Genomic DNA, 13,552 nt, shown 5'->3' with positions numbered 1-13,552 from the left:
TAGAAAGCATCAGTGCATTCGCACAGTTTGCAATAAAAAAAGAACTCGCCTCGAGATTCGCTCCTAATATCCAGTTTGTGAAACGTGTGCGCTGCTCTTTTCCAAAGCACCGTGTTTTCGTATTGGCCGCATGACATCTTTTAAAGCGCAGTTATAGAAGTATATTTGATTAACTTTTATGCAAGTACTGTCAGCACGCCAGACTATAACAACTGAAGAACGAGACACCCTGTGCGTGTCTTTTAAGTGCGGAGCATTTCTTAGTCGCACCTGCGGCGTCGGTGGCGCCGTCCACACCCCCACTGCGCATGCTCGGCTCGTCTCGTGCCGGCAGCAAGCCTCTCCCCTCCCTCCCTCGCATGCTCGGCTCGTCTCGTGCCGGCAGCAGGCCTCTCCTCTCCCTCCCTCTCCTGCTGCCCTGGCAGCGCTCCTCCCTCCCTCCCTCCCTCCCTCCCTCCCTCCCTCCCTCCTCTCTCTCCCTCTCCTCCTACCCTGTTCGCGCTGCCAGTTCCTGGCAGCGCGAACAAGCCATGTATTCGCACCAACCAGTCCCCACAGCGGCTTTCTTTGAAGAACGAAGTTGATTTCTTGACACATTTCGCCTGATTTTTGATGATCTGTGGACATGTATAAATGAAACATTTTCTAAAATTAGATGTCTTCAATGTAACCTCAGTGCTCGTACCGTTTTTGCCTGTCTTGTCGTCCTTGTTTTTTGGTGCTGCACATTTTCTTTCCGTATATGAGTCTATTTTCAGACAAAATAGTAAACCTATTGGAAATCTTGTATTTCTCAATTTTACAGAGTTTAGTCAAATTCCAATGAACTTTACTTTGGCACCACTTCCAGCCTAAATGGCCAGCCTTTGGCAATCTTGTACTTTTTGATTTTTCAAAGTTTAGTCAATTTCTGATGAACTCGATTTGGCACCATTTACAGCCTAAATGCAAGCCTATAGCCTTTGTAAATCTTGTATTTCTCGTGTGTACAGAGTTCAGTCAAATTCTGATGAACTCGATTTTGGCACCATTTCTAGCCTAAATGGCAAGCCTATAGCCCTTGAAAATTTTGTATTTCCCGATTTTACAGTTTGGTCGAATTCTGATGAACTCGATTTTGGCACCATTTTCAGCCTAAATAGAAAGCCTATAACCTTTTATAATCTTGTATTTTTTATTTTTGAAATAAAAAATTGAGCGAAAATGGCAAGCATATAGCCCTTGGAAACCATTTATCTATTTATTTTTTGAAGTGTCGTCGCATTTTGATGAATTCGATTTTATAACCGTATTGAACCAAAATGAAAACCTACAGCCCATCGAAATGTTGGTATTTGCCCATTTTTGGAAGTTTCGTCGCATTTTGATGAATTCGATTCTGTGACCATATTGAGTCATTAGGCAAGCCTATAGCCCACGGAAGTTTTTTATTTTTCGATTTTTCGAAGCTCCGTCGCATTTTGATGAATTCGATTTTGTGACCATATATTGAGCTATAATTGCCAGCCTATAGCCATCAACAGCTGCGCGTTACTCTCTCCACTTATCTCCCAGCACCTGCTTGCGCTTCTCCTGCGTTCTTGCTTCTGCTCTCGCGGCGCATGCGCTACTCTCCTCCTCTAGTCTCCTCTCCTTCAAGTGGTAGAGCGCTGCGCGCGTTCAGCTCAGTGCTTGCTTCGGTTGACTCCTCTGAAATGCGGGCTCGACATGCCGAAATTCTCTCCTGCGCAGCGCCGCCGTGAGCGCCAGCGCATGCGCGTCCCCTCCCCCTCTCTCTCCCCTCCCACGCTGCCTCCCTCTCGCGCGCCTGTAGACCGCGTTCCCCGCTCGCTCTGTGAGTGTTAACGGCCAGGCTAGAGGGAAGACACGACGCGCGTAGTGTTCCTCTTCGCGTTCCACGACGCGAGTTCGGTAGCATGCCCGAGGTCGGTAGCATGCCCAACGAACGCCAACGGAACGCGATCGTGCAAGTGCTCCGGCTTCGCATCGCCTCATGGTCCCCTTTAGCAGGAGATGGTGTAATTTTTTTTCGAAGTTTCGTAGTATTTTGATGAAATGAATTTTGTGACCATATTGAGCCAAACTGGCAAGCCAAAATTGGAATTGCAAATTCTCGATTTTTCGATTCTTTGAAGTTTCGTCGCATTTTGATGAAATCGATTCTGTGGTCATATTGAGCCAAAATGGAAAGCCTATAGCCCTTGGAAATCTTTTATTTTTAGGTCTTTCGAAGTTTCGTCGCATTTGTGATCAATTTATTGACCATATTGAGCCAATATCACAAGGCTAGAGCCTTTGGAAATCCTCGATATTTCGATTTGTCAATGTTTCGTCGCATTTTGATGAATTAGCTTTTGGGACCATTATGATCATAAATCGCAAGCCTATAACCTTTGAGAATGTATTTTTCTCTCATGTATTTGTCCCCTAAACACAACGTTTATACACTGCTCCTCTAAAATAAACGCGTGTAACAATTAAGTGCAGTCGAGGATTTTGTGAACTTCATTGTCGCTTCATTACCACAATTTTGTATCCTACTTTGAAGTTCCAAAGACATGCTTGCGCAAATTTCACAAGAACGACTGACCTTAAGTGACCAAATATCTTTTATGACCTAGCCATTGTTGGATACAACTTAAGAAGTCCAGAGATGCCTCGCCCAGATGACCGCAACGCGGCAGCCGATCGCTTCCGCGACTAAAGAAACAGTCCCGCTCATATACTCGCCGTGGTCACTGGCTGATGACGTCAGTCTGTAGTGCGCGCCCATTTGTGCAGACTTGTGTGCATCTAACATTGAGGCGGATACTTTTAAAGTTGTACCCGACTATAGACGGGGCATATCACTAATCAATGAGGAGTAGTAGTAGCAGCACTATAGTATAGTAACAATATGACTGATGCATTTATTAGGCCTCTGAAATAGTAACAAAAGGAAAAAAAAAATGTTACAAAGGCGCCTCGCCTATTCACGCGCGGTTTCATCTAAACCATATTCTGGCCAATGATGGGCTTGAAGGCGCTCTCGTCGGCGATGGTCTGTAGTATCCACTCCTTGTAGACGCTGACTGGCACGTAGATTCCCGGCATGCCCTGTGCGCAGCCGACACCGTGGGACACGATTCCCACTTGGATGTAGCGTGGTCCTTTGCGGAACATCACGGCCGAACCAGAATCCCCCTGCGCACATAATGTTATTAATTTTATTTCAGCATACTGCAGCCTTGAAGGGCTATCGCGGGAGAGGAGGTAGCAAGCACAAACATTTCAAAACAACACAAAATGTACTGAAGATGAAAATCGGTTGTTAATACCGTACAGAACAAATTCCGCAACTGATAAAGATCTGACGTGGCGGGGTAAAGCATCCCATGTTTCTGTAGTGTGGACAAAAAAACTGCATTTATAAGCATTAGTTCGGTGATGAAATGGAGACATGTTAAGCTTATGATGAGTCTGGTGGATAATAGGAGCAGTGATATCACCGCGTGTGGCATTAAGCACGGGACTTTCACGACGTAGACGGTAACAATAATAGCATTTATCTTCTCTCTAATTTTGTTCCCCTTTCCCAGTGCTGGGTAGTCAACCGTGCCGAGCCTTGGCCGACCTTCCTTGCTGTCTTTTATCCTTATTTTTCTGCTCTGAAGATACCACTCCCAAAATTAGTGATAGGCAGATTGCGCCCCTCGGGAGACGTTCTCATTCTTGCCAAGGAAGTATATCCTTGGTGAAGTATCCTTTAACAAGCGATGTCGCTGGAACCAACATTTCGACAAGCATTCTTGTCTTTTCCAAGGCAGTCCTCCCTGTTCAAGGATTTTAAAGGGACTGTCTACCGCTCGGAAAAATTTTTCTGATTGTGGTGAAAGTGAGAAGATCGTTCGTCACATCGGCGGCAACGAGCGTGCTTTTGTCCCATAAAAAAGGAATTATATTTTTAATTTAATGTTGGAAATCATGAAAGAATGACCGCTAGCTTCACCCAACGGCGATGTGGTTCAATCTACTGGTAGAACAAGAAATCCTCGCAAGTAGAATTATTTTGCTTAAAAACAAACAGGTATAACTTAAAATTGTTTTTTACGCACTTGAGGCAGCTTTCAGTTGCGTCAGAGAGTAATTTTTTGCCTTTTTTTCCCTCACGCGTCTAAAAAGGCGCCCGGTGGTGCTGCTTGCGGCGCCGCCTTCGATTTCGTCTGCTGCAACTCATGCGCTACGCCATGTGGCCCTGCGCGCTGGTCGTACCGTGCCGGTGTATTGCTGTTAGGATGTCTCACATGTGCTGCGCTGTGGAGGCGTGCACTTATAGTCTCCTTTTGATGAATCAACTTGGCTTGGATTGCAGCAGCAGTGCTAAAAAAACGCATAGACTGCGATCACAGCAAAAGAAGTGTTCTGTAATCGTATAATAAGGTTTCATTTAACCGAGCGCGCTAAAAAACGACTGTTACATTCATTACATTAGTGTTCGGCGAAAATAATGTAATTCTACAGAAATCACATGTGCTTTCGGTTTTAATTTTTACCGGCACTACAATCGCCATCGCGTCCACCAACCAGTGTTGTGGGCATGTTTCACGCCAATGGAAGAAGACCGAACGCAGATTGAAAAATTCTGTTTTAAAAATTTCTACTCACTTTCCAGAGAAAATCGCTGCAGGGTAGGACACTTCGGGCTGTATGCTTTCTATTGCGGTACAAAATAGAAAAGCGATGAAGGACGGTAGACAGTCCCTTTAAGTTCGTAGAACTTTAGGGGCGCGGCTTGTCGTCCTTCTATAGATATCATGTGGCATGATCACGTTCAAAATCAAGTGGTCAATACAGGCCTAAAACAAGGCTAGCAATGCTCAAAACCGAGTTAAAATAAACGAAAGAGGCCTAAAATACAGTCGAACCCCTCAATAACGAAATCCCCGGTGAAGCGATTTTTTTTCTCTTGTTGGTCTTGTTGCTATCATCATCGTCCGACCAAATGTAAAGTGGAGGAAACGCACGTGCCCGTCTTGTCGAATGAGCGGTGCTACAATTTTCGAATTTCTGAGTTCCCAAGTAGCTGATGGGTTGAAAAAAAATATGTTGTGGATCTGTACCTAAAACTTTTGTTATTGCGGGAGTGCTTCTTAAAATCTCTTCGCTGTCGAGAGGGGGCAAATGCATTGAACTCTATGGACACTCGCCGGGGACGCCAGATTTCTTCGTTGCCGCGATAATTTCGTTCTTGAGGGCTTTCGTTATTAAGGGGTTCAACCGTAACACAATTAACAGAAATATTCCAGAAGAAATCACAATAATTAACTTAAAATTGCTAAAAACGTTTCGGAAACATGCGGCTGACTCCGGCGCCGCGCAACAGAGGGCGCCACCGCCTCGCTAAGCAAGCGATTGCTCCTCCACCGGCTCTTCTCCGGCGCTACATCTAAAGGGGGAAACAACCTGATAGAACTCGCTGTAGACGACACGTATCTTAACTGCCGCAACAGGCGGAAAGTCGATAAAGGGCAGCAAAATGCAGCGCGCTTGTCGCACTCCAAGTTTGCGAATCTCATTAAGAAGATTCTACTCGTGCCGGGGAAACCTTACATGCATATCGCAAACATTGGCATCATGGTCGATTTGGTAAACGGAGAAGTAGGAACTCTACGAACGGGAATCGCTGGGTGCCCGCGCCACGCACTTCCTCAGGTTTCACAGAACTGCAGCTGCATTTAGCGCAGGATTTAGAGCTACACTAATCGCTACCCTAGAACGACATTTTTTCAACTCTGCAGGTTTCCATCTTCTCCGGAACTTCTGCCTTTCTGAGAAGTAGTAATATTACGCAGCTTATTCGAGAAATATTTACAAAAGGAGAGAAAGAAACGGAAAACTTCTGATGGCCACTGTGCAAATGTCTAGCCCGAGTAGCTGACGCATGAACGGTGACCGTCAGTAGATAAGGGGGAGGGGGGAGTAAAGGACAGCGAGAGAGGGAAGGATGGAGGGGGCTATTTATATCTACTCAGAAGGACACACAGTTGAATCTTGTTTTAACGAACACTGATATGGTTAATTATTGGTCACAGCGAACTAAATGTGAACTTTTGTTGGTTACGCTTTATTTCGGTGAAATTTATTCTTTTTATAACCAAACCGGAAACCTGAGAGCCGCCGCGGTATCGGCTGTAACGAAGGAATATTTGGTTCTCGCGAGGCTCAAGACTCGAAAGTTGGTATAAAGAGCAAAAGAAATACTGAAAGACAATTCAGTACTGCATTTTTGTTAAATGTAAACGTTTTGACAGAAATCTGTCTGGCTGGGTGGAATATTTAGAAGGTTAATATGGCTCCAGCCAAGTTACAGGGCTCCAGCCAAGTGTACAGGGTGCCGTGTTCGCAATGCCCAGCTAGCTACATAGGCGAGAGCAAGTGCTTCCCAGAAAGAATACGCCAACATAAGAACGACGTCAGGAAGATGGAAATGCAACGCAGCGCTCTTGCAGAGCATTGTGAGAAGCACGACCATAAGATCGACTTCGCGGCGCTTCTGTTCTGGAAACAGAAAGGAGTCTGGGAAGGAGGCTCTTGCTCGAGTCGTGGCCCATTCAAAACACACCGGCAAATGTGAACCGGTGCCTAGGAACAATGCCCTCGGTTTACGTTCACGGCCTCCGAAACGTGAGGGAAAGGAAACAAGTCGGGGAGACGATTCCATGACCAAACCAGTCACCCCATGAGGAAGAGGCCGAATCGGTCCCGAAACGTCGGGCTCTCTTAAACTTAGCTGGAGCCATATTAACCTCCTAAATACACGTTTTTGTTATGTGTGGTCGAGACATAAAAAAATTTATTTTATAATGTAGTCTAAAAATTTTCGGAAATTTTGTAAAGCGAACTTTGTTCTGTTGTAGTTTCACCTTCTCATGTTCCGGTCTACTTAGTCTGAAATGTCACTAGGAGAGATGTAAGGATTACTTCGTTTACGCTGCCTTTGGAGCCTGCAATAATGCGTTTCTTTATGTAGGATTGTTGCACGAGCCAGACTACCGATTTGCTATATCCGAATTTTATTTCTACTGTTACATCGAATTTCATATACAACGAAATAACTTATTTTACCGATGCTACATCGTTACAACGAGGTTCTACTTTAATGCCTCATAGTTCGCTCGTAAAGTGACCTCCTTGGGAAGGTTTGTTACACGGCTGCAAGGGTGGGGACGTATACCGGTCCTGTACTTTAACAGCGGAGCTATTTAAGATCGAGGTTATTCTCCGGGGAGCGTTCGCAGCTCCTAGCGGGTATGCGTCACAGAAATAGTATAAACCCCATTACTCACCACTGGTCCACTGAAAATGAAGTCCGCGGGCAAAAGTGTTTGTGCCACGGGGAGAGAAAGAAAGAGAAAAAGACAAAAAAATAGAGAGATAGAAAAAGAAAGAAAAAGAATTAGAAAGAGAGAGAGAATGACCTAGAGAAATAAAGTAAGAGAGAAAGAAAGGGAGAAAGAAACAAAGAAAGAAACAGAGAAAATGAGGAAGGCTTTGAGGAAGACATTTCTTTGGGAGAGCAAGAAGAAAATGTGTATGGTCTCGTCTGCACCGATGCAAAACATGCCTAACAATTTGACACCATCCGCTCCGATGTTTAACCAACCTTCGCGGCGGCGTTAAGTCGGTTAAGCTGCTCCATTATTTTTCTGTTACTTACCTGGCAGGCGTCTGTGTCCTCTGCGTAGGCGCACATCATGCTGGACTTGTTGAACTTGTACGACTGCAGCTTCTGCTCACACTCGGACTGCTGCAGAACTTGCAGCTTCGTGTAGCGCAGCTTATCCGACGGACCCCGGCCTGTTGCATGGCAGAGCGAGAGAGAGTGTCAGTACAGGGACGATATATAGGGTGTTTTTTTAGACAATACAGATTTTTAATAAAAATCCTGACACTAAGGCTCTTGTCGTTTTCGCACATGCACTCCACGTCGAGGCGGAAAAACTTTGCCGCAGTTAAAACGACACTGTTACTACTAATTAACAAAAACTCGTTAATTAACTTATTAAATATTGAGGGCAGGTGTTCACAGTAGAAAGTTGTAGTGCGTACCAATTTATGGCATACCTATTTTTTACAAATGACGGAAGTTGCACGTAGTTGGAGGTATTCTTCATCGAATGTCAAGGGCGCAATCGAAACTGATTACGCAAAGCGCGCACGTATATATGTCGATTCATAGATTTATTGATGGGCAGTAAGCGAGCCAGTTAAGTGTAATCACTTTGGCGCGTACGTAGCTAACGCCCAAGTACGGCACTTAAAACAAAACGTGTCCAATGCTGGAAGCATGGCGGAGGGGAAAAAAAAAAACTAGGGGGGAGCGTCACGTGATTCGGCTAGCCTCGGAAGCCAACCTCCTTTGATGGCACCCCTCCCGAGGGTAGGATTAGGCCTCCGCAGCGACCGCAGCAGACGCAACCAAAGCTAGCTGACCAATAGTATCGCTTGCCTGTCATGTGACCAAGGCCTATTTCTCCCATAAATGTTTGATCACTAGGCTTCAAGATTGTCACGCGACGCTCCCTCTTATAGTCGGATACAACCTTAGAAGTCTGCGGCATTTCCTCCTCAAAGGCGCACGTACACAAGCCTGCGCCAACGCACGCGCACTCCAGACTAACGTCGTGATAGCAGGACGGCAAGCGCCCCGCCTTTGGAGGAGATTGCCATGCGCATGAGCGGGACTATTTCTTTAGTCGCGTAGGCGATCGGCTGCCGCACTTTAGTTATGTGGGTGGGGCTTCTCCGGACTTCTTAATTTGCATCCAAATAGGGTTCTTTCCGTCCTCCATGTCTGGAGGTACTGCACTCACTGCTTTTCTGGACTCCCCAGCCAGCCACGGTGACCGCCTTGCCGGTCAGGTCACCCAGCTCGAAGTCGAGGCAGACAGGCTTGATATAGGGGCCGAAGTTGAAAGCCTGGGGCACCTTTAGAATGGCGATGTCGTCGTGGTACTCATCCTCCGAGAAGCGAGGATGCACGGCCACTGCGGCGATCTGTGTTCGAGTCGCGTACTTCGATGTCGTGTCGACTGCGCCGTATATGCCTTCTATCCTCGGTATCAACTGCTGGTTTCTGCATGACAGTAACGTTCTCACTATTACTTGTGGACATTGTGTGCGCAGGTCGACAAAATGAGCATAACTCATTGGCTTACAATGTTTAGGCTGCTCGAAGGTCGCGGGATCGGATCCCAGCCGCGGCGGCCGCATTTCGATGGCGGCAAAATGCTAGAGGCCCGTGTGCTTATATTTATACTTCATCTCAGAAGTTCCCTTCAGCACAGTGAAGGCAGGGCCCCTTAGCCAATAGGAAGTACGGTTAGCCCCTCCCATTGTATTAATCCACGTCGCGTCATCTGCTCAGCGTCTCCCTGGCGTCTGCTCGCACGCCTAGGGCGAGTAAAGCGAACAGACGGCATCGCTGAAAAAAAAAAGCTGCATCCATCGCGGAGGTGCCCTCCGCTTCGAATTTATGAAGTCGTCATCGTGCGCTGTGCGACCCATCAGTTACAAACTGACGCTTGTATTTGCTTTAGATTATTGTGCTAACGTTTCGACAGCAATATATTCGTGACTATATTGCACTAATTACAAGAACCATTATCAATATCTCGGCGCGTTAGGCTCAGGAGGCGTGGCTAAACAGGAACTGATCTCGCAAATAACGACAAAATACTTTATGCTTTGTCCTCAGCCTGAGATGGCACAAAGCGATGGCTCATTTCACCATTTATTTGTTGCTGCTTTCGCAGTGGGCGAATAGCAAGCTCAAGTTCGGATCGAAGTAGGCAGTCACGTCTGCATGGGCACTGCGATGTTGATTTGTAACCACAGTTACCCGCGGTTACTGTTACAGCAATTAAAGGCACACGATCTAAATACGATGAAGAATAAACGTATCCCGCATATATGTGATGTGACACGTGCCAAACAAGCGCGAATGTCTTCTCTGCCAATTGTAAGGTAATTATATCTGGAACTATGTTTTGCTGCGCAAGCGTGTGGCTTCCTTACAGCTCGTAGCCTTGGTGTTGCTGAATGGTAGTGGTGAGATGGAATATAGGTACACGGTAAAGAACCCCAGGTGGTCGAAATTTACGGAGCATTCCTCTACGGCGTCTCTTATCATATCGTGGCTTTGGGACGCAAAACCCCAAGAATTATTATTACTGTGTAGGCCGTTACAACTAAATCTGGCCAAGCAGTTGCTTGTTTATCTCTCTAAATCTCCATTTCTAATCACCCACTTGATTAATACGCAAGAATTGTGTTGCTTCAAGGGCAAGTGAGGTTTCCTGTCGTTAGGTGGGACACGCTGTGTAAGTTTAGAGTTCACTCGCAGTGAAGCTTGCGGAGATCCGACTCAATCTGACTTCCGCGGACTCGAGTGTGCGGAGATCCGGGCTAATCTGACTCACACGTACTTTCGCAAGCTCATGAAAATGCACTCGGTGAAATTAGTGTAAACGCACACTCACTCGGAAATCATTCAGACTCGTGAAGATTCTGTAAAACATGACTCACTTTGACTCAGGTTCGTCAAAACTCGGACACCGATTGACTCTTGAATCTGGCTTATTAGGGCAACTCCTAGGTCAGTTAAGTCATGGTCGCCAGTAGTCATTAGCCAAAGGTGTGATAGTGGGTCGACAAATTCTAAGTTTCTGGCGCACATATTAGTACCAGCAGAAGTTAATTATGATGCACTTTTCAAAGCTAGTGGTAAACTGCCGGTCATATAACTTTGTCATACCTGCCGCATCTGCGAAAACGCATTTTCAGCCTCCCACAGTTTCCTTCACATGACCAACGTTCCCTGTGAGTGACTGCAATATTAAACGTATACACTGACATATTCTAGAGGATAAGAGCCAATTATGAATTCTCGTCTTTATGCCATGCTATGGAACATATATATCTTTCTCTCCTAAATATTTGCTTCGGACAGCATGGGACAGCGTGGACTTTCCTAATAAAGTTTCTGGTTTGTGACTGGTTTGGGACTACGTGGACTTTCCTAATAAAGTTTCTGGTTTGTAAATCGAACGGCTGTGTAACTTAGTAAATTGATAATTTCCGACATATCTCGTTACTGATGCAACAAATATGAAGGATTACGCGTGTGCAGAGAGTAATTGCCATGTTTGAGAAAACCCTACGACTGTCATTACAGTGATTAGCGTAACATTACAAAATTACAAGTTCAGGAGGAGCGTTTAAATACCGGCAGCTCCTACATAAATAAATGCAATGTCAAAATTGCTCCGCTTGGTGTGCACTGTATTCCTCATATTGTGTCATCCCGTACAAAAATGTATGTATACAGTCTATAGACTGTCTAAAAATGGGTTTAGACGGTCTATAGCCTGCCTACACCCATTTTTGTAAGGGATATAGCGCGTAGATTACCTGACGACGCAGTGGCCGGCAGTTAGGATGTGCCAGCGCGTGATGACGGCGCCTCCGCACGTTGCAGGAGACGATCCATTGAGGTAAACCAAAAGCCGCACCTGTAGAACGATTGTATCTCATTATTATTACTACTACTACTACTACTACTCCTATTATTATTATTATTATTATTATTATTATTATTATTATTATTATTATTATTATTATTATTATTATTATTATTATTATTATTATTATTATTATTATGAGTAGTAGTAGCAGCATATAAAGATACCATGATTCATACGTCTTGTCTATATCTTAGAAACTTTTTCCGTGGTGACGCTTATTTTGGCTTCTGAAAACCTCTATCACAAGGTTCCTATGGACATAGCTATCTTCGGCAATATTTTCGTGCTTATCATCGGGGCTGAACGGCATTATTGTGTATTACCGCTGGCGTGTAAACGTTCTATGTTAGCCACAGAAGTCTATAGACATACAGACATGGACATGTGGCACTGCTTTCGTTTTCCTAATGATTCGGCAAGAAGAGAGATGTTAAGTACTCCACGAGCTCTGTTTCTGTTCTTTTTCACGTTTTCGTTTATTGTATGGTTGTTCGAAACATTGTAGGGGGAACATAAGCGTGACTTCCAAGACGCCGTACAGTCTCGATCTGGTCCTGACATTTAGTTTTGCTTTTTCACAAGGACTGCATGCGCAAGACACAACATCGGTGAGCGTGAACCAGTACGGATATCTGATTGCCGATGCTGGGGCACATACACAATCCTTGAGTGTTATTAGTTCACGAAAAATAAAGGCTATGCATGCTTGGTATTGGTACAAGTACGTCAAGCATCTTGTCTGAAGCTTCTCGTGGGTCACACATCCAATCAATGAGAATCAAGAACAAGCAGCTCAATTTTTATATGTGTGGAATTTTGTGCTAGAACGGCGTTTGAACTATGCTCAGCGACAAAGACAGGCATGACCAAGAGGGACAGTCTATAGTTCCTGCTTGAGAAGTCTTCTCAGTCTGAGGTTAACGTCCTAAAATGTTATTGCGATTATTAATACTAGTTAGGGAGTTGAGGAAGAGGCATGTTGTCGTGTACTCACCATCCAGGGGAACATCCCCTGACTGGCGCGCATTCCGTTGATCACCCTGGTCTCGAAGAAGACACCGCATTCTATAAAGTCCGCAGTTCGAACTGGTCTTCATCAAGATGTCTACAAGACTAAGAGAAAGGCACTACACAGAATGTCAGTTTCAGCAAAATTGCGATAAGGCATGTTCTGGTTTCCTTGATAGGAGATGCGCCCCCGTCATCGTTAGTTATTTTGCTAGGTCGGCTACACAACCCTCGTGGCGGCATAGTACAACACAGTGTATTTTCGTAACCGATTAGTGCGTGTGTAACTGTACATATGGTTCTTTCATTCTTAGGTTGCTGATGAATGTCATAACCTCTTTTGAATGTACCTAATGGTCCAGAGTTTTAAGGGTTTCAAGCTGTGCTGGTGCGTTTTTTCTTCTCAAATAATTCTGTTACGAACTATGAAGAAATGAAACAAGTCGACACAAAAGGAAACGAAAGGCTGACCGCAGGAATGATAAGGAAAAATAACGTAAAACACTCCTACACTTGAAGTTATGTCGCATATTACCATGCTGTGCGTTGCGCAGTTCAGGGGTTAAGGCAGAATTTGATTGGATTGTCAGGGCACTTTGTGCGCACGGTTATCGGGCCAGTTGTTACGTATCCATAACTTTTAAAAATGCAAAACTAAAGATCGAGAAAGAAATTAAAGCGTTTATCTTATGTTTTGATTCACGTCACGTCTTTTAGCGGTTTCACGAGTTCTAGGCGGCTCCCGCCTCACTAACCAACGTGTGCAAAGTGCATTCTACTTGTTAAATAGACAGGTTGTGCAAACAAGGACACAAGAGAGAAGTCAAGACACAACACGCGCCGACTAACAACTGAATAGGCGCGCAACGGCGGAAAAGAAAGAAGGCACGAAAACTTATATGCTCATGCCCATACAATATGCGAACCTATCAATCGGGCACGCGTGGTGGTCTAAGTGAGAGATAACTGTTCAGACACTT

At 45.1% G+C, this 13,552-nt stretch overlaps 1 protein-coding gene across 1 annotated transcript; it reads right to left on the bottom strand.

Annotated features, from left to right (window-relative positions):
* Positions 1 to 2,967: 2,967 nt before the first annotated feature.
* On the bottom strand, positions 2,968 to 12,776 carry LOC119403120 (trypsin alpha-3). Its single transcript, XM_037670067.2, has 5 exons — positions 12,559 to 12,776; positions 11,452 to 11,552; positions 8,853 to 9,115; positions 7,697 to 7,836; positions 2,968 to 3,183 (listed from the first exon to the last, which is right to left on the bottom strand). The coding sequence occupies exons 1-5, from the start codon at positions 12,589 to 12,591 to the stop codon at positions 2,989 to 2,991; spliced, it is 732 nt and encodes a 243-aa protein (XP_037525995.2). The 5' UTR covers positions 12,592 to 12,776; the 3' UTR covers positions 2,968 to 2,988.
* Between the last annotated feature and the right edge of the window lie 776 nt (positions 12,777 to 13,552).

This window comes from Rhipicephalus sanguineus, chromosome 8, assembly GCF_013339695.2.
Source record: "Rhipicephalus sanguineus isolate Rsan-2018 chromosome 8, BIME_Rsan_1.4, whole genome shotgun sequence".
In the NCBI taxonomy this organism is placed as follows: domain Eukaryota; kingdom Metazoa; phylum Arthropoda; class Arachnida; order Ixodida; family Ixodidae; genus Rhipicephalus; species Rhipicephalus sanguineus.
This window is presented reverse-complemented; position numbering and strand designations above follow the sequence as displayed.